At 40.7% G+C, this 19,922-nt stretch overlaps 2 protein-coding genes across 5 annotated transcripts in view; one reads left to right on the forward strand and one right to left on the reverse strand.

Annotated features, from left to right (window-relative positions):
* Positions 1 to 19,922, reverse strand: part of LOC144987110 (uncharacterized) — a 463,057-nt gene that overhangs the window by 184,626 nt on the left and 258,509 nt on the right. The window lies entirely within an intron of this gene.
* Positions 9,775 to 19,825, forward strand: LOC144987845 (uncharacterized). Of its 4 annotated transcripts, XM_078937450.1 has the most exons (26): positions 9,775 to 10,136; positions 10,233 to 10,280; positions 10,410 to 10,457; positions 10,599 to 10,622; positions 10,761 to 10,817; positions 11,338 to 11,361; positions 11,497 to 11,559; positions 11,708 to 11,764; positions 11,902 to 11,925; positions 12,071 to 12,127; positions 12,266 to 12,289; positions 12,405 to 12,461; positions 14,616 to 14,633; positions 14,977 to 15,033; positions 15,181 to 15,204; positions 15,353 to 15,406; positions 15,547 to 15,570; positions 15,737 to 15,793; positions 15,883 to 15,906; positions 16,215 to 16,238; positions 16,422 to 16,478; positions 16,729 to 16,752; positions 16,874 to 16,930; positions 17,037 to 17,060; positions 17,214 to 17,270; positions 19,526 to 19,825. In XM_078937450.1, the coding sequence occupies exons 2-26, from the start codon at positions 10,268 to 10,270 to the stop codon at positions 19,615 to 19,617; spliced, it is 1,041 nt and encodes a 346-aa protein (XP_078793576.1). In that variant the 5' UTR covers positions 9,775 to 10,136; positions 10,233 to 10,267; the 3' UTR covers positions 19,618 to 19,825. The 4 variants fall into 4 exon arrangements, with proteins under 4 accessions (XP_078793576.1, XP_078793577.1, XP_078793562.1 ...); XM_078937451.1 differs by lacking the exon at positions 10,233 to 10,280; XM_078937436.1 differs by lacking the exon at positions 9,775 to 10,136 and having other exon boundaries at positions 10,143 to 10,280.

Genomic DNA, 19,922 nt, shown 5'->3' on the forward strand with positions numbered 1-19,922 from the left:
AAATAGGTTTTCCTTCTGTGCTGACATAAAAACCTTGTTCTAACTTTGCTCCCTTTTTCAACCATAAATCTTTTTCTTGTTTCGGTGCGCTGTGTTGCATTTCTTTTAAAACATCAGCGGTTGCATCTGCAGTCACATTCTCATTTGTGCATATTTCTACATCTTTTGTTGCAGCTTGCTTTTCTGTTGCATCTGCAAAGGCATTCCCTTTAGAAATATGATCTGTTCTTCGTGTGTGTGTCCCTCACGTTTACATTTTGCCACTTTAGATGGTAACATTACAGCAGTCAATAATTCTTTCAGTAAGTCTACATGCGTTACTGGTTTTCCTGTTGATGTTTTAAACCTTCTGTTCTTCCACTGTTGACAAAATAAATGCACTGTAGCAAATGCATATTGGCTATCAGTGTAGATTGTAACTGGCTTATCTTTAAACAGTTTGCATGCTTCAGTTAAGGCTGTCAACTCTGCTGATTGTGCTGAGTAATTTCCACACAGGGGTCCTAGCTTCAGAACCTTATCTTGAGTTACAACAGCAAAACCCACTTTGTTTCTGCCTGTTTCATCTTTCTTTGCTGACCCATCAACAAAAACTATTTCTCTTTCAGTGAGATCTAAAAATTCATCATTAATTGGTTGAATTTCTAGTTCTGATTCATCTTTTATCTTGTCATTTCTTTTACCATCTAATCAATCTGATTTCTTCCTTTCAGGACAATCTCTTTCTCCCAATGATCTCTCTGTCTACAAATCCAACATCCATCATCAACCTGCTCTGACCCTCTGTTGCTACTTCCTCTAGACCTTCATCTAAAATTTCCTTTACCACGACCACGATTTCTTCCTCTCTTCACATTCCTTCCAAAAAACACATCACTACTTTCCTCCTGCCAAAATGTATCTACACTTTGATTCCTAAATTTCTTTCTATTCACCATCACTTTTTCTGCATGAATAGCCAAATTCATAAACTGTTGTAGTGCTCCTGTTGGTAGATCTATGTAAAGTGTCCTTATCTAGTCTGCAATCTCTGGTCTCATAGCTTGCAGTAAAACTTGTTTCAGCTGCTGTCTATAGGCACCATCATCATTATCATTATCCCTGAGTCCACTATTAGCTTTAAAACTTCTTCAAATCTGACTCTAAAATCAGACACTACCTCTCCATCTTTTTGTTTAGTTTGACTAATCTTTCCATAATCAGGTCTCATTGGAAAGGCTTCTCTAATTCTTTGTCCCAAAAGTGTAAGACTTTGAATCAACTCTTAGACTGTTATGCGGAAAAGGTCTGGGTGGATTGTCATCATTCATAGGATTCCTTTTTCCCTTTACTTTTGCCCAGTCTGCTTTCATAGCAGTCATACATGCTTGCTGACATTCAATGCCATTCAGATGATAAGCTCTCTGAACTTCCATCATTTACCCGTGAGAGATAACTCCCCTCACTGCCTTCCTAACATCCTCTAATGTCCAGGTCCTAAACACAAGAAGTGTAGGCCTCTGGCCATCTTCTCCAGCTCTGGGATTGGACACTTCAATGATTGGAAATGTCTCTGCAACTTTAGATGACTCTCCAGCTTCTTCCAAACCAACCCCCAAAGTATTACTCCAAACAAGTTTTTCCCTTTGCCTCCTAACATTACTTTTCCTTTTTCTGGTTTATTTAAATCAGTCACTGGTGGGTAAAAACCCGTCAACAGAGGAGCATTTGTCCCCTGGTAGGGAGGAGGTGAGAAATCAGCTGGTTTCTGCTCTCCCCCCCTTTCATCCTGCTCCTGCTCGGTCTGCAGCCTGCTGCAGCCAGCTGTTGCAGGGGTCTGAGTCGCACATCTGATTTATCTCTAGTTTTACTTTTCTGAATGCCATTCTTTATTTTTCGTTGCTTCATTTAAGCACAGTTTTGCACAAATTAATTCTTCACTATTTTTTTGTTTCTTTTGTATTTTTTATTTTGTTTTTAATTTGTAACCTTTGAACTAATTCAGTACATTCCCCTTAAAATCCTAGTTTTTATCCCATTTTATCAAGAATGTAGTTGAACCTGGATGAACCTCTTTCCATATATATTTTTTTTTTTTTTTTTTTTTTTTTAACTTGTCCTGTCCAACAGCTAGGCAAACAGATGAGAGCTGAGGGCCTCTTGTGTTGGACATATTTTATTCTAACAAGAGGGGTTATTCATCTTCAGACAAACCAAAGGTATGTCTGAATAAACCCCTTTTGTAATTGAGGCCAAACTTTATTAATTTCAATCATGTTTGAAAATCTTTGGTGTTGGACCGGACGGAAAAGGAAAGAGGGGAACAAGAGAGAGGGACGTTAGAGAGAGGGGGGGGTAGGAGGGTGATAATAGGAGGGGAAGGGGGGTAAGACCATGAAGCAGCATAGAGCAGACAGGTTTACTGGTTGTTTATCGTTACGGTACGGTTCAAATGTAGTACAAAAAGGGCGGGGCCTGTTCACACACACTCAAATATTATCAACACACCTGCTAGCCGCAGAAATGTCCACATGTCAACATGCACACAAAACAGATAGTGTTCACGAACGCATACCTATGCCTTTAAACCAACTAGTGTGAAATCTTTCATTCATTCAATCATGCAAACTATTAGTGCAAAGGTGAGCTAACACCTGTGCTCAGGTGAGTGTTTATGTTCTTCTAAAATGGATGGTGGAATGTGAAAAGAAGGAGGAGGAGCGCCCAGCCACCCCCACACCCATACCCCCGCCGCAGCAGCAGCGGCAGCCGGAATTCCCCCAGCGCCACACGGGAACAGGCAGGGAACAACCGCCCCCCGGGCGACCAAGACCGCCACCCAGGCCAGGGCCAGCAGGACCGCCGCGAGGCCCCCAGAGCCAGAGAGCAGGGAGGCGCAGAGGGTAAGAGAGCGCCGCCCCAGCCCAGCCAGGAAAGCAGCCCCCCGCCGCGCCGGAAGAGCCCAACGCAGGGCCCCACCGGAGAGGGACGCCCACAGCCCCAGACGAGCACCCCACCACCACCCAGGAGTTCCGGGCATCCCCCCGCCCCGACCCCAGGTACGAGCCAGGACCCCCCAAGGGAGACCCGCTCCGCACTCCAGGCAGCCACCCACCCGGCCCACGGTTGGTCCAGGTAGGAGCAAGGCAGGGGCCCGCCGCCCCCGCCCAGGAGGGGGGAACCCCGGGGAAAAAAGGGCGGCCCATAAGGGATGTTATAAATATGGCCCGACCAGGCTCGGCCATGTTGGAAGTTTGGCGGGGCCCAGCGCCCAGGGGCAAGGACCAGGACCCACCCCCCAGGGACACGAACACCCCCGGCTCAGGTGTAATATGAACCCCCCCACCGCGCGGAGAGAGCACCGCCGGGCCCAGGGAGCCGGACCCAAGGGACACGGCCGCCATCGCCAAGGGGCCCGCACCCCCCACCAGGGACGGGGTAGGGGACAGATGGACCCAGGTCCCACCTTCCTTGTAAAATGTGTGTGCGTGTATGGGTGTTTGAGAGGGTGTTTGTGTGCATGTGTGTGTGTTTATGTTTGAATGTATATATTGAAGGGGGAGGGGTGTGTGTACTAAGGGGGGTGCAGTTAAAATTGGCGAGTAGGGCACTAAGGGGACATCTCCTGATTACTCACAGTGATGTCCCCTCACCCTCCACACCAAGGGGCCCTAAATGTCTAAGGTGCGGTTAAAATTGGCGGGTAGGGTGCCAGGAGGACATCTGCTGCTTGCTTGCAGTGATGTCCAAGCACCCCCCCTACCAAGGACCCTACGTGTCTAAGGTGCAAATAAAACCGAAAGAGGGGGGGCCCACTCCATACGGCAACCATAGGAGGGGGGCCACTCCCAAGTAGCCCCCCCCCAAGGCGCATCGCAGGCTAAACCCCCCACCCCCTCACCCTAATATGAGGTTATATAAGGAAGGGGGTAAGTTGGGGACAGCTGGTAGACTGTCCCCCGGTGGTCAAACAGCCGTCCCCCAGCCCACCCCCAGCAAAGGGGCCAGGGCCACCCAGCCCAGGGGCCCACCCCCGGAGGCGCCGACACCCCAGGCCCGGCACCACCCACCCCACACAGAGAGAGAGGAGCCAGAAAGCGTCGCCCCCCCCCGGAGCAAGCCCAGGCCCCCACCCCCAGACGCCGGCCCTAGAAGAGCTCTGGTCAGGCCTCGACGGGACCGAGGAGGCCAACCGGCCGAGGCAACCACTGATTGCCTCAGCGGAGACCCCGACCCGCTAGCCCCCCCGACCCGTACTAATAATGGGCCCCCCCTCCCCCCCAGAACGCCCCCCCACAGGACAGGGCCGACAAGCCCCCCACCCCACCCCACCCCAGACCCCGCAGCCGAAGCGGGTGACACCCAGAGCGACCGGGGGCCCCGAGAGGGTTGTCCCGTCCCGCCCCAGAGCCAGGGAAGGGCCGATCCCAGCCCCAGGTGCAGATGGGCAGCCCATCCGGCGCCGCTGGGCCCCCCCCACCCGAGCAGGGCCCCCCGCCAACCCCCCCCAGCACAGGCAAAGGGACCACCCCCCCAAGCCAAGCCAGACCACCACCCCACCCCCCCACCACGCACCCCCACACCCAAGCCCAGAGGACCACGCAGCGCCCCAGCCCGCCCCACCCAGGCACCGGACCCGACCCCCCGACCAACGGAGCCCCCCACCGCCCCCGCCAGGCACCGGAAGCCCCGACCCCCACCCCAAACCACGGCAGAAGGGCAAGGAGCAGCGACGACCAAGCCCTCCACCCCCTAAGTCATGGAGTCAACCACAGGAGACCAGAGAGACTGAATTCTTTCAAAGTTACTTGAGCTTTGGGCTGACATTTTTTCCAAGCTGATATGATCAAACAGCAGATTTCTGTGTTGACTTATGTTTATATTTTTCTTGTTTTTCCAATTTATTAAAATAGTTTTTTTGGCAATACAAAGAGTTATGAAAATGATAGATGCTAATCCTTCTTCTATATCGATGGCACTCATGTCACCAAGCACACAAAGTGACGGTGAGGCAGTGATTGAAACCTTAAGCCAGACTGATAAATCGGCACATACCTGCTGCCAGAGAGCCCTGACAGGAGTGCAGAACCACAGTGCGTGCATGTAGCTGTCGGGTAGATTATTATCACAGTGCTCGCAAATGTCTGAGTTACTGAGACCCATCTTGAACATCCTCTGTCCAGTGTAGTAAATTCTGTGAAGAGTTTTGAGATGGATTAGCTGCAGATTTGGACTTTTTGTCAGTTTAAAGGTGTTTAGACAAAGTTCTGACCAGAAGCTTTCATCTGTGCTGATGCTCAAATCTGCATCCCATTTTTTTGTTGGAAGGGCAATATTGTTATCTAAATTACATAAAAGTTTGTATATTTTGGAGAGAGTTCTATTCATTGAAAAATTAATCAGAGTGGTAACTACATCTTTAGTAATACTTGATTTAAGTTGCTGATATTCCAAGAAGTTATTTATTCCATGTTTGTCTTGAAGTTCCTGGGGGGTTATGAATCTTCTATCAATAATTACGTGCTCTAGTTGTTTTATGCCCCCTGCCTGCCAAGCTGGGAAGTGAATCATTTTTTTGTTAATAAGGATGTCCGGGTTGTTCCAGATGGGTGTCATTTTGCACGGTTGAATTGATGATTTTGATATTTTGAGAAATTCCCACCAGGCTGTTAAGGTGGCATTTATATTAATGCTTTTGAAACAATCCTGTTTTTTAACTGTTTGGCTAATAAATGGTAGCTGTGACAGGTTGATCTTTCCACATAACACCTGTTCCAAGTCTAACCATGAGTTGGTTTCTGGATTATTTTTTAACCATTTTAAGATATATTGTAATCTATTTGCAAGAAAGTATTTGTGGAAATTAGGTAGTTCTAATCCTCCACAGCTTTTTGCAGATTTTAAAGTTTTTAGACTAATTCTTGCAGGTTTGTTGTTCCATAGAAAGCTTGATATGGATGAGTCTAATGTTTTGAACCATTTTAATGGCGGTTGTGTGGGAATCATTGAGAAGAGATAATTAACTTTGGGTAAGATTTTCATTTTAACCGTGGCTACCTTGCCCATAAGGGACAGAGGCAGGTTGGTCCAGCGTGTTAGATCGTCCTGTATGCTTTTCAGTAATGGGGTGTGGTTTAGCTGCACCAGTTCTGATAGTTTGGGGGAAAAGTAGATACCCAGATATTTGATATTTCCTGTTTTAACTGGAATTGTGAGTCTTTGTTCCATATTCCTGTTGAGTGGTAATAAAACAGACTTATTCCAATTAATGGAATAGTCTGATATGGAGGAGAATTCATTTATGATCATTGCTGTTTCATTTACAGAATGTAAATTCCTTAAAAACAGTAATATGTCATCCGCATAAAGACTAATTTTATGATGGCTGTGTTTGGTTTTTATTCCTATAATGCTCTCATTCTGTCTTATTGCTGCAGCTAAAGGCTCAATGAATATAGCAAAAAGAGAAGGAGAGAGTGGGCAGCCCTGTCTGGTTCCTCTTCCAAGAAAAAACCTGTTTGAAGTCTGTTTATTAGTTCTAACTGATGCATTGGGGTTGTGATATAATATTTTGATCCAATTGATGAATGCTTCTCCAAAACCAAACTTATGGAGGGCAGCAATAAGGAACTTCCAATTAACTCTGTCAAAGGCTTTTTCAGCATCCAGCGATAGTACCGTCATTTCCTGGTTTTTAATGGTGGCAAAGTCTATTATATTAACTAGTCTACGGACATTATCATCCGAGTGTCTGCCTTTGATGAATCCAGTCTGGTCGAAGTGAATTATGTGAGGAGTGATTTTTTCTATTCTCTGTGCTAGTGCTTTGCAGATAATTTTTACATCTGCATTGATTAAAGAAATGGGGCGATAGCTTGAAGGACTAGTGGGATCTTTGTCTGGTTTTAGAAGAAGAATTATGTTGGCTGAGTTCATGTTAGGTGGCATTGATTGGCTCTCATTAATAGATGTGACAGTTTTATAAAATGTTGGTGCCAGTTGTTCCCAGAATTCTTTATAAAACTCAGCAGGAAAGCCGTCTTTCCATATATTTTTAATCTCATGTCAATTCAACTTTTTTATTTGAATTCCCCCATTTTTTAATTTTTCCAATTTTTTTTAAATTTACGTTAGTCACAGAGTGTGATCAGAACCAACAGAGAATTTCTCTCAGGACCGAATTTCACTCCCCGTGCAACAAGCTTCTAGGTCAGACCTATTGTCTGATCCGGTCACACGTTTAGGGTCCTCCCAGGAGCAAAACACGTTTTAGACTCTGAGTTCTTTTCACCTAAAGCCTAATGAGATGAAATCTTGTTCTACTCCAACAAGCAGCCTTGTGTTAACACCGCAAGGTTTCCAGCTGCTCACTGCTTCGAACAAGTTCACTCCTTTCACACATGCACACACATTCACACCAAAAAAAACGTTATTTTTTATTTATTTTTAAATTTTTATAGGCCTTTTAGGGACTTGAACCCTCTTACGCGTTTTAGGCTGCAGGACTCGAACCTACACCTTTAGACAGAATTCTGGACTTTTCCGGGACTCCAAACCCACACGTGTTTTAGGCAACAGGACTTGAACCTGTCCCTCAGAATTCTGGGCCACTTCGGGGACTTGAACCCCTGAAAAAGCGCTTTACTTGCCTTGTCGTTGTGGTCTGACTGGTTAACGAATAACGTCAATCCGGACCCAGGGATCAGACCAGTCGATTGGCCGGCGTAGAATTCACTACGACGGACTTTCCTCCGGAGACCTAGTCTCACGGGCTGTGCACAGACTTCAATCGGCATGATCCTCCCCCAAGGACGCAGATATGTTGTCATCCGGCTCGAATGGACCAAAGAATGTCAGATAAATGCATCTAGACATTAAAGAAAAACACAATTATAAACAACAAACCACAACAAGAATTAAGTTCCTCATGCACGAGGGAGAGGAGCAAATGTGTTGGAAAAGGTCCACCACGTTTCTCTTCTCAAAGGTCTGCCTCTCCCTGTGCTGCTTTTATTAAGAACACAAGAAGGAGGTAACATTTTCAAGACAAAGACAAAAAGTTCATTAGGGGGTGTCGTCAAATGACCCTTTTGGTTGGATTCTAACTTCAAACAGTATCCCTTATCAGCTCAGGACAGTGTGTCGTAAACCCCTCATCCTGGGTGGGGGATGAGAAGCAGATGAACAAACACACAACTGTTTTCAGAAGAGGTAAAAAGGTCAATCTGAGTTAACATTTAACCAAATACATTTAAGCAATGATAATAATAAAACAAATTCCTTCACAGGTGCCATAACAGCAGTGACGCCATCGCCCAGCCTCCCCTCTGCTAATGCTCACTGAGAAACAATTTTGCTACAAACCTTGCAGGGTGGGTGTGAAAATGCAAATGCAATCCCCTCTTTGCATTATCATTTTAATTATGACACAGAATAAGCGGTTTTTAAGTATAAAATGAAAAAGCATTTTGAAGTATTGCTTTTTCATTTGAATTTTGAGTCATTTGATGCAGCTTCATTTTGAAAATTAAAAAGCATTTCTATTAATCCATTTTAATTGTCAAATTAGACATTTCTAAATGAATTATGCTACACATTTACCATGGAACGTGTTGAAAATTAAATGTCAAATAACATTTTCATGATCATTTAATTAAGTGACAGAATAAGCTGTGTTAAAGAAGAAAATGAAAAAGCATTTTGGTGGATTGCTTTTTCATTCTAATTTTGAGTCAAAAAATGCAGCTTCATTTTGAAAATGAAAAAGCATTTCTGGTTTTGACTTTGCTTTTTATTTATGCTACATAATCGCTTCCATATTATTGAAGCAGGAAGTCCGAATCTGTGAAGACCTTTCTAACTTTACCAAGTCCTCTAAGTGCTGCACTCTGATTGGTTGACTCCGCCTCCTCTTACCCTCCCTACCCCCTTAGTTCCATTATCGGACACAGATCAGTTTAGACACAAGAGCAGATAGGACTTTTCCGTTAATCTCTGGCGTGTACTCGCCGCTGTGCTCTGGTTTCACATCATTGATCGTCAGTTCCCCTGTTTCAGTATTTAAGCTGCAGGTATCTGGAAGAATGACAGATATTTATGTTGAAATGTTTATCAAACTCACTCGTTCTTACTTGTTACCACTCATCTGCTTTTATCTCTACATTGGCTTTCTGTTAAATTTAGAATAAATTTTAAGATTTTGATTTTAGTTTTTAGAGCAACGGCATGGACAAACCCCGAAGTATATTTCTGACCTTTTAACTCCCTACACTCCTGCATGTTCCATGAGGTACACTGAAGTTTCTGGCAAGGAATGTGTCAGAATTCAGAGCGCAGTTGTAGCGCACTTGTGATTTGCGCCAGCAGATTGGAGCACACGTAGCAGCACATTTGAGCAGTTGGAATCACAGATTTGAAGTTGTAACTCTAAATGAACACATGCAAATGAAAATTTGTCAGATCACAGCAGAAGATTTGTATACATAGATGCAGATTTTTGATGCACAAGTATTCACATTCTATATTACAAGTTATCACATCAAATCTACAAGTGCATTCTTTTTGGAGCATTTTTACCTTCATAGAAAAAGTCCAGTTTATATCTCTGTTAAATTGAAAACATCCCATATGTGTTCCTTATCTGAGCTTGTTGAATGTGGTTGTGGTGTGGAGTGAATTCAGGCCCTCTGAAGTCCTCAGTCTGGTTCTGCTTGATTCTCTTTTGGAAACACAGAGTTCTGATGAACATGTTCCACATCGTGCTGCTTTCAATCACCCTCTGTAACCCATGTAAAGAAGAAGCAGGTGTCAGAAACACGTCTAACTGGTTGCAGATGAAACACAAACCTGATCCATGAGATCTGAACCAAACATGGAGACGACAAGCTAACTCTGTTTTGGTTTCTCAAACAGGACGTGACAGGGTTAAGATGATTTTAGAAAAAATATGTGCTACCATGCTGGAAGAAGGTGAGATCAGGAATCTTCTCTACAACAACACAAGTATAAAATCAGCAGCAGTTTGTGTTTGAATCACAGACTCTCTGTGACCACGTGTTCTGAACTCAACGTGGAGATGTTAAGGTAACTCTGTTTTGGTTTTTCATCAGAACATGCCAGGTTTTCAGAAGAAATACCTGCTGCAGAGTTGGTTACAGGTGAGATCAGGAATCTTCTCTACAGAATCATGAGTGTAAATCAGCAGCAGACTCTGTGTCCATGTGTTCTGAAATCAACATGTCATGTTCAAACAGAACATGACAGGATTTTAAAAGAAATACATGATACCATGTCAGCTGAAGGTGAGATCAGGAATCTTCTCTACAACAACATAAGTATAAATCAGCAGTTTGTGTTTAAATCACAGACTCTCATGTGTTCTGAACTCAACGTGGAGATGTTAAAATAACTCTATTTTGGTTTTTCAACAGAACTTAAGAGGATTGCAGAAGAAATGCAAGCTGCAGGGTCAGATATTGGTGAGATCATGAATGTTCTACAGAATCACGAGTGTAAATCAGCATCAGTGTGTGTTTGAATCACAGTCTCTGAACGTTGAACAGAAAACATTCATGAGTTCAGATTGTTTGATTGCTAATCTTCTATCTTTGTTTTTACAGATGATAAGCAAATACTCCTGAATGGTGAGTGCAATAATTTAGTTTGGAAACAAACTGAAATTTGATTAATTTTTGCCTCTGACAACAGTTTTTACCAAAAGGATCTTATTAGTCACAACTGACTGTTATTAGTTGTTAACTCTTCTTTGGTTTTTCAAACAGTTGATAAGATAACTTTGAAGATTTTAAGAGAAGGAAATAAAAGAAAGCTGTCTGAAGGTGAGATTATGAATCTTCTACAACATGAGTGTAAATCATCATCAGTCTGTGTTTGAAACACAGACTCTGGACTTTAAGCAGAAAACATTCAGATTTTATTAATTTGATGTCTTTATTTCAAGCATTAATTGTAGTCAATACAATAAAAAGATCACATAATTATCAAACTCATTACATAAATGATGAAATGCATAGATACAAAAACAATAAAAAGACACAGTTATGTAACATTTGCTTAATTAAATATAGTGATCATAAACTAAAGTCAAGTAGAGATTGATTTATGGCTTAAACAGGAGCGGGAAGAAGTGAGTTTATATAATCCCATTCATGATTTAGTAAACAGTAAAGTGGGTCACACCATGTAACAGACGTGTAGTAATCACTGATTATAATAAGATTACAACGTCATTAAATCCAGAAAGCATTGTTACACACACAGATCAAGTTATCAATAAAGTGTGAATAAATGTGTTGTGGCTTCAGATTTGTTTGACTGCTGATCTTTCTTTGGTTCCAGATGGCATTTGGATGCTTCTGAATGGTCAGTGCAACAACTAGGATGTTACCTTCGATTTATTTTTGTGACTGACAGTTTTTCAGCTCTCATTAATTCACAGTTTAATGAGTTACAACTGATTATTATTATGAATTAACCCTGTTTTCGTTTGTCAAACAGCACGTTACTTAATTTTGAGTATTTTGCAACAAGGACCTGAAGGCAAGAAAAGTCTAGACAAAGGTGAGTAGTTTGGAAACAAACAGAAGTGTGTGGAGGTGAATTTATTGATTTCTGTCACTGAAAACAGTTTTCACAGCAAATAGTTCACATGTTATTAGTTAGTACTGATCACGATAAGAAGTTAACTCTTTTCTGTTTTTTCAAACAGTTAAGGAGATAATTGAGGAGTTTTATGAAGGAAGAAATGAGTTATGGCTGTATAAAGGTGAGATCTAGAATCATGACTATAAATCAGCATCAGACTCCGTCTGCACTCAGATTTGAACAAACAACCTGCAGATTCATGAACCTGTTTAGGCTTCAGATTGTTTGATTGCTGATCTTTTGTCTTTGTTTGTACAGATGTTAAGCCAACACTCTGGGATGGTGAGAATAACACTTTACATTTAAACAAACTGAACCTTTATTCATTTCTGTCACTGACAACAGTTTTTACAGAAACATAGTAAACATGTTATTAGTAACAACTGACTGTTATTAGAAGTTAACTCTTCTTTGGATTTTCAAACAGTTGATCGGAGGATTTCGAGGATTTTAGAAAAAAGAAATGACTTTTGCCTGTATAAAGGTGAGATCTAGAATCATGATTATAAATCATCATCAGACCCTGTCTGCACTGAGATTTGAACAGACAACCTTCCTATCCATAAACCTGATTAGGGTTCAGATTTGTTTGATTGCTGATCTTCTGTCTTTGTTTTCACAGATGAAGAGCAAAAACTCAGGAAGGGTGAGAACAACTTTTACAGCCTCCAACTGCGAAAATAATAAATTCAATAGTAACCATGTTATCAGTTACAACTGACTGTTATCAGAAGTTAACTCTTCTTTGGTTTTTCACACAGCTCATCTTAGGGTTGAGAGGATTTTGAGAGAAAGAAATAAAACAAAACTGTCTGAAGGTGAGATCATGAATCTTCTCTACAGCAGTGTTTTTCAACCAGTGTGCCGGAGATGGTCAAGTGTCCCGTGGGAAAATACCCTCATTAACTGATTTAACAAAATTTTCCATCTCCAGGATTTCAGGTCTTTGTTCATCCTTACAGGCCCTGATAAAACAAAAAATTAAGAATATTAGGAATATGAAAGATCATAAAATACTTTTTTCTTTGTGTTTATTTGATTTTATTAAAGACATTTTGATAAGAATGACGGTACTGCGATTTAGCCATAGCTAAAGCTGTTTTTGGAAAAGCCCCGCCCCTTTAACTGTCTCCACCAATCATTCCTGGAGGTTTAATCACATGTCATTGGTCTGACCAATCAGAAGTGGTTCAAGTCTTCACTTCCTTTTTCTGATTCTGCTCATAAAGTCGCTCAGTTCTAACAATAATACCAGCTAAAGCTCGTCTTTAGCGGTGTAGCTTTCCACAGAGTCCGGAGTCAGACAGTGGAAAAAGTGAACAAAACCATGAAGTTCAGAGAAATGATCTCCGGCCGTTTTTGCACTACATCTCCCATGATGTATTGGGTTAAAGCAACAGCATTTCGGCGCACAATGAGTCTTCATGTTAAATATCTTGAAACAACAACGAACACATCAAACAGTTTTTAAATCTTCTAACTTAATTTTTATTACATCTTTTAGAAAAACACCTGCAGCTTCCAGCTTTTTCTGCCACGATTATCACAAAAATGAATGTGAGATCATGGAGGGACTGTAGATCAATACAGACTATGAGTTTCTCCTTTTTTTCAATTTTTGGATACTGGTGTGCCACGGGATTTTTGTCAAGGTTAAAGTGTGCCATGGCTCAAATTTTTTTTTAAAAACACTGATCAACAGACTCATGAGTGTGAATCAGCAGCAGTCTGTTTTTAAATTACAGACACTGAACTTTGAGCAGAATAGTGATGCAGCAGTGCTGCTCATATCTGGATGATTCAGGGGGTCAGAGGGGCATGAGGGGGGATAACAGACTGGGTAGGGCAGCTGTAGGTGTGCCAACTGCACACCTACTGGTTGTCCTGTGGGTGTCGCTGCTGTGTGATTGACATGTTAATAAGGCTGGAATCAGATCAGAGGTGTTGGTCTGAAGACCAAATGGCTCTGGACCGTTAGCACAAAGTAAAAGAAAGTCTGTGAGCTGTGGATCATCAGTACACAATGGAGACACAAAAACTGGCTGTGATGTCCAACAATGGACCCACACAAGAATCTGTAGCTCTGGAGAAATAGTGCCTAACCCCAGGAAGGCGGGACCATTCCAGCCCATCAATTGAATTAATTTTCATTTTTTGTGACTATTCTTTTTTACTTTTATAGAAGCACTTTGTGTTTTCAATTGGAATAAAATATGCTATACAAATAAATAAACTTTGAAGTTATAAATCTATAATTTGGAATTTAAATGGGAGATTTTCACAAAGACTATGATATCAGTAAAGGATATTCATAAATCCTTTAGAGTAAACTATATCCATGTATATAATCATATTTGCATCTCCACCAGGAAATTGTTTGCTTATTTTTCTGCAGAGGTCTTCTCAATATTATAATTCATCTGCTTTCATTCTCAGAAACATTTAGGCTCCACCCCTAAATGTCCTGCAGGTTCTCCACCAGAATGTGTTTTTGCGTTTGCCACAGCACAAAGTTTAAACGCTATAAATCCAAGGAGCCATTGCTACACTGTTTACAACACAAATAACAGACAGCCGGGATCTGTGCGACTGTGTATGTGTGTGGGGGGGAGGGGTCTGAAAGTAACTGTTTTGCCTCAGTGGAGAAAGTGGGCGTGTCTGTCAGCCAGAGGGCGGTGCTGGTGGTGCAGACTCTTCCTGGAAGGGGCCGTTCCTCACTGGTCTATATCAGCTCATGAAAACCCACTTGTTGCCATGGATTGGGAGGGGCTGGTGCTCAGAGAGCAGGTTTCCAGAGAAACACTTCAAAATGTGTGAGTGGATAAAATATACGGCTTTGGGGTTGTTTGTAGTGAGGAATTAATATTAGGAAACATTAGTGCAGCAGCAGGCGCTGTTTAAATTACAAACTGAACAGAAAACATTCATGAGTTCAGATTGTTTGATTGCTGATCTTGTGTCTTTGTTTGTAGATCTAATTCTCCGGATGGGTGAGTACAAATTTTGTCTGGAAACAAACAGGGATGAATGGATGTGAATTTCTATTCGTCACTGACAACAATTATTACAAAAAATAGTAAACATGTTATCATAGTTATAGGTTTAGGGGCTGTCATCTGGACTTAGTTTTTAAAGTTAGAAGACGTTTCACCTCTTGTCCAACAGGCTTTGTCAATTCTGAATTAGCTGGTTAAAGAGCTGGTTTACAGCCCCTAAACCTACTACTATGATGGAATCAACCTGGATGAATGAGAGTCTTCATAGACATGAAACATGTTTATAGTTAAAATAGACTGTTATTAGACGTGAACTCTTCTTTGGTTTTTCAAACAGTTGATCGGATGATTTTAAGGATTTTATTAAAGAAAGAGGAACTAAAGCTGTCTGAAGGTGAGATCTAGAATTTCCTCTACAGAAACATGATTATAAATCTTCAGCAGACTCTGTCTGCACTGAGATTTGAACAGACAACTTTCAGATTCATAGACCTGTTTAGAGATTAGTGTGATTGGTGATCTTCTGTCTTTGTTTTCACAGATGAAGAGCAAACACTCTGGTATGGTGAGTACAACTTTAGTCTGGAAACAAACTGAACTTTGATTCATTTCTGTCACTGACATCAGTTTTACAGCCTCCAGCTGTGAAAATAATGCATTCAATAGTAAATGAATGTTTTCATGAGGTAACTCTGTCTTGGTTTTTCAAACAGTTGATGACATGATTTCAAGAATTGTCGAAAGGAAGGTAAAGGGGGTGTCTGAAGGTGAGATCCTGAATGTTCTACAGAATCATGAATGTTTATCAGCAGCAGTTTGTTTAAATCACAGACTCTGAACTTTGAGCAGAAAACATTCATGAGTTCAGATTAGTGTGATTGCTGATCTTCTGTCTTTGTTTTTACAGATGTCGAGACAACACTCCAGAAGGGTGAGAACAATTTTAGTCTGGAAACAAACTGAACTTTGATTCATTTCTGTTACTGACTACAGTCTTTACACCCTCCAGTTGTGAAAATAATAACTTCATATAGTAAATATTTAATTAGTTACAGCTGATTGTTTTCATGAGGTAACTTCTGTGGTTCTTCACACAGTTGATGACATGCTTTCAAGAATCATCAGCGGAAGAAGGGAGAAAGGGACCTCTGAAGGTGAGACCATGAATCTTTTACAGAATCATGGATTTAAATCAGCAAAAGATTTGTTTGATTGTTGATTTGTTTGATTTCTGTCTTTACAGATTCCGACCTAAACCTCACGAAAGGTGATTTTTTTTTTAGCTTGGAAACAAACTGAACTTTGATCCAATTATGTCACTGACAACAGTAGTTATAATAAACATTTTATTATTTGCAGCTGACTGTTATTAGGAGTGAACTCTTTTTTTTTTTTTAACAGTTCGTGAAAATGAGGATTTTATTAATGAAAAGAACTAGAGCTGTCTGAAGACTAAAATGATTTTTACAGAAAGAAGATTGTAAATCAGCATCAAACCTCATCTGCAATGATATTTTAACAACTTTCAGGGGTAAGATTTGTTGGATTGCTGATCTTATGTCTTTGCTGTTACAGATGAAAAGAAAAAAAACAAGAAGGGTGAGCAGTACACTTTAGTTTGGAAACAAACAGGAATGAATGAATGTGAACTTTGGTTCATTTCTGTCACTGACTACAGTTTTACAGTCTCCAGCTGTGAAAATAAGACATTCAATAGTAAACATTTTATTAGTAACAACTCATTATTTTCATGAGTAAACGCTGTTTTGGGTTTTCAAACAGTTGATGACATGATTTCAAGAATCATCAAAGAAAGGAAAAGGAAAGGGGCGTCTGAAGGTGAGACCATTTTAACATTTGTCTGGGGACTACAGATGAAAAAATTGCATTTGGGCTGATTCTGGGCGCTTTGCAGCCATACTTTCAATGTCTCTGTTAAAAAAATGTATACAAAAAAGATAATGAATGTTCTCAACTGAAAAATGAGTGTAAATCAGCAGCAGTTTGTTTAAATCTCAGACACTTAAGCAGAAAACATTCATCGATGTAGATTTGTTTGATTGCTGATCTTCTGTCTTTGTTTTTACAGATGACGAGGAAAAACTCCAGGATGGTGAGAACAAGTTTAGTTTGGAAACAAACTGAACTTTATTTCTTCTGTCACTGATAAAAGTTTAAAAAAATGTTATCAGTTACTACAGACTGTTATATGTTAACTCTTCTTTTTCAAACAGTTGATCGGATTATTTTGATGATTTTAAGAGAAGTAAAAGAAATTAAGCTGTCTAAAGGTAAGATCTAATATCTTCTTCACAGAAACATGATACCTTCAGATTCATAAACCTGTTTAGGGTTCAGATTTGTTTGCTTGCTGATCTTCTGTCTTTGTTTTCACAGATGAAGAACAAAAACTCTGGACAGGTGAGCACAACTTTAGATTGGATACAAACAGGAATGAATGGATGTTAACTTTTACAGCCTCCAGCTGTGAAAATAATAAATTCATATAGTAAAGATTTTGTCAATTACTACTGATTGTTTCCATGAGCTAACTCTGTTTTGGTTTTCAAACAGCTTATCAGATGATTTTGAGGATTTTCAGAGAAAGGGAGGAAGAAAAGGCGTTTGAAGGTGAGATCTTGAATCTTTCTTCAAGAATCATGAGTGTAAATCAGCAGCAGATGCTGTTTAAATCATAGACTCTGAACTTTGATCAGAAAACAGTCCTCTGATTGTTGAGTTGAACACTTTAACTACTCATTTCTATCATGAACAATTACAATCTTCTATGGTATAGACCTCCTCCAGAATGTCCTGGTGTAAACAATGGTTACCATGGAAACCAACTGTCAGAGACGGCTTTTTCACTTCAGAAACATTTTCAATTGAAAGAATTGGTCTCTCTGGACTCTTTCAAATGACTTTTAAATGATTGTGAGACAAAGTTATCAATCTGCAAATGCTTTGCTTGAGACTTTCTTTTTCTATACTGACTGAGTGTAAATGAGAAATGTGTGCATTATTCAAAATAAGTCAAAACCAGAAATGCTTTTTCATTTTCAAAATAAAGCTGCATGAAATGAATCAAAAGTAAAATGAAAAATCAATGTTTCAAAATGCTTTTTCTACTTAAAAACTGCTTATTCTGGGTCATAATTAAAAGAAAATGCAAAGAGGGGATTGCATTTTCATTTCCACATCCACACTGTGAAAGTGTCGCATAATTCAATTCCATTTAGCATTTCCACAGGGGAGGCGGGGCGATGATGTCAGTGTTTACTGTACTTCTGGCTGTTAGACCTCCCGCCAAACAGTCTTGGCAGATTGGCCGGTTTTGGTTCTAGATTTGTGGGTAAAGATGTCTTTGGGTAGGTAGCCATAGTTGGTGATTTTAGGGTTGGTTCATTAGGTTATTTTCTTCATTAAAATAAATTAGTGGACTGAGATAGACTGGGAGGCTGTTGGAGTTCTGCTAATATTCTATTTACTGGAGCTCCGAGAATGCACCAGGGGTGTAACACAGGTGCCAAAACTGGGTCATTGCATTTTCTCTTTCAAGTGCTAATGCATGCTTTTATTTTTAGTCGTTTAGATTACTGTAATGCCCTGCTCTCTGGTTTACCCAAAAAGTCGATCTCAAATCTACAACTTCTACAGAACTCAGCGGCACGAGTTCTGACGAGAACCAGAGGGCGGGAACACATTACACCGGTTTTAAAATCGCTGCATTGGCTCCCTGTGCGTTTCAGGATTGATTTTAAAGTTCTTTTAATGGTTTATAAATGTTTTTATGGTCTTGGGCCCTCTTATTTAAATGATATTATTTTAAAATACGAACCCTCGCGGACCCTGAGGTCCTCTGGCACTGGCCTCTTAGTTGTCCCTAAGGTGAGGACCAAGACACATGGTGAGGCTTCGTTCTGCCATTACGGCCCTCGCCTGTGGAACAGCCTGCCGGAGAACCTCAGGGCCGCAGAGACTGTAGAGGTTTTTAAGAAGAGGCTCAAGACCCACCTTTTTAGTCTGGCTTTTATATGACTTTGATCATTCCTTATGTCTTTTATTATTCATCTATTTATTAATTGAGGTATTTATTTACATATTTATTTATTTATTTATTTATTTATTTATCTATTTATTTATTTTCTTGTAAAGACTATTATTATCTTTGTTTCTAATATGCAATTCTTTTTATTGTTATTTTACCAATGATACTTAGGTTATGTTTTAATCACTGACGTTTTTTATTTTTTAATTACTAACATTCTTATATCTTATTTTATTTTTTATCTTTTTCTATTTTTTTTTGTTGTTATTTTATGATCATTTTTATTTTTTATTCTGATGTTTTTTACTCCAGTGTTTCCTCTGGGGGATCCATCGTTCTTGGGCACCACCAGCTTGACCTGTAGGGCGTGCCGTTGCTGTGGTGCCCGTTCTGGTTGGGCGGGCTGGGGTCCCACTCTGTGGTCTCATAGCCATGGATGGGGCCCTGGGCTGCCCTGTGTTGGGCGGGCGCTGCGGTAATGGCCCCTGTGGTCCGGCTGGGCCTTGGAATGAATGGATCCCCATGATATCGTTTCCTCACAGCAGTACCAAGCCAGACTTTCTTCAACTGCAGTTATTTGTTTCTGTTCACTGTTCTACTGGGGTAACTGGGTGGGTGGGGATGGGGGCGGGGGATGGTGAGGGAGGGGTACCTTCTTTGTGGGATTGTCCTTTGTTTTCTGTTTTGAACAACTTTCATTTTTTATGACTGTTCTATCTGTTTTTATGTTAAGCGCTTTGTGTTTTTAACCAAAATGAAAGGCGCTATATAAATAAATAAATTTTGAGTTTGAGTTAAGTGTTGCAAACATGAAACTAAATTTCATTTCTCATCACAGCAGGTTCTGACCTCACCAGCAGACCCAGAGATCCAGCTGAAGAACCTCTCAACTCGTCTTCATCAAGATTTAAAAATGAAGATCCAGTGTGAGCTACTGCAGAACAGGAAGACATTCATGTTCATCAATGTATCTGATGAATCTCCATATCTGCTGGAAAAGCAGAACAACTTTATATAAATAGACAATTTTTCTTTTTCCTTTTTATGCATTTATCCAATGTAAAAAAGCTAATGACGTTACGTGCAAAAACAAAAAGTAAAACAAAAGGTGGGTTTGATGCTTCTTCTTTTAAAGAAAGTTGTCAGATTTTGTTGTGATTTATGCAGAAAAAAACAAAATGTATTTTTCTGGTGTATGAAAATGGATCTAGTAGGAAAGAGTTGTTTGGGTATTC

The sequence above is a fragment of the Oryzias latipes genome, chromosome 2, assembly GCF_053564925.1.
Source record: "Oryzias latipes strain Hd-rR chromosome 2, Olatipes_Hd-rR_3.1".
Taxonomy (NCBI): Eukaryota; Metazoa; Chordata; class Actinopteri; order Beloniformes; family Adrianichthyidae; genus Oryzias; species Oryzias latipes.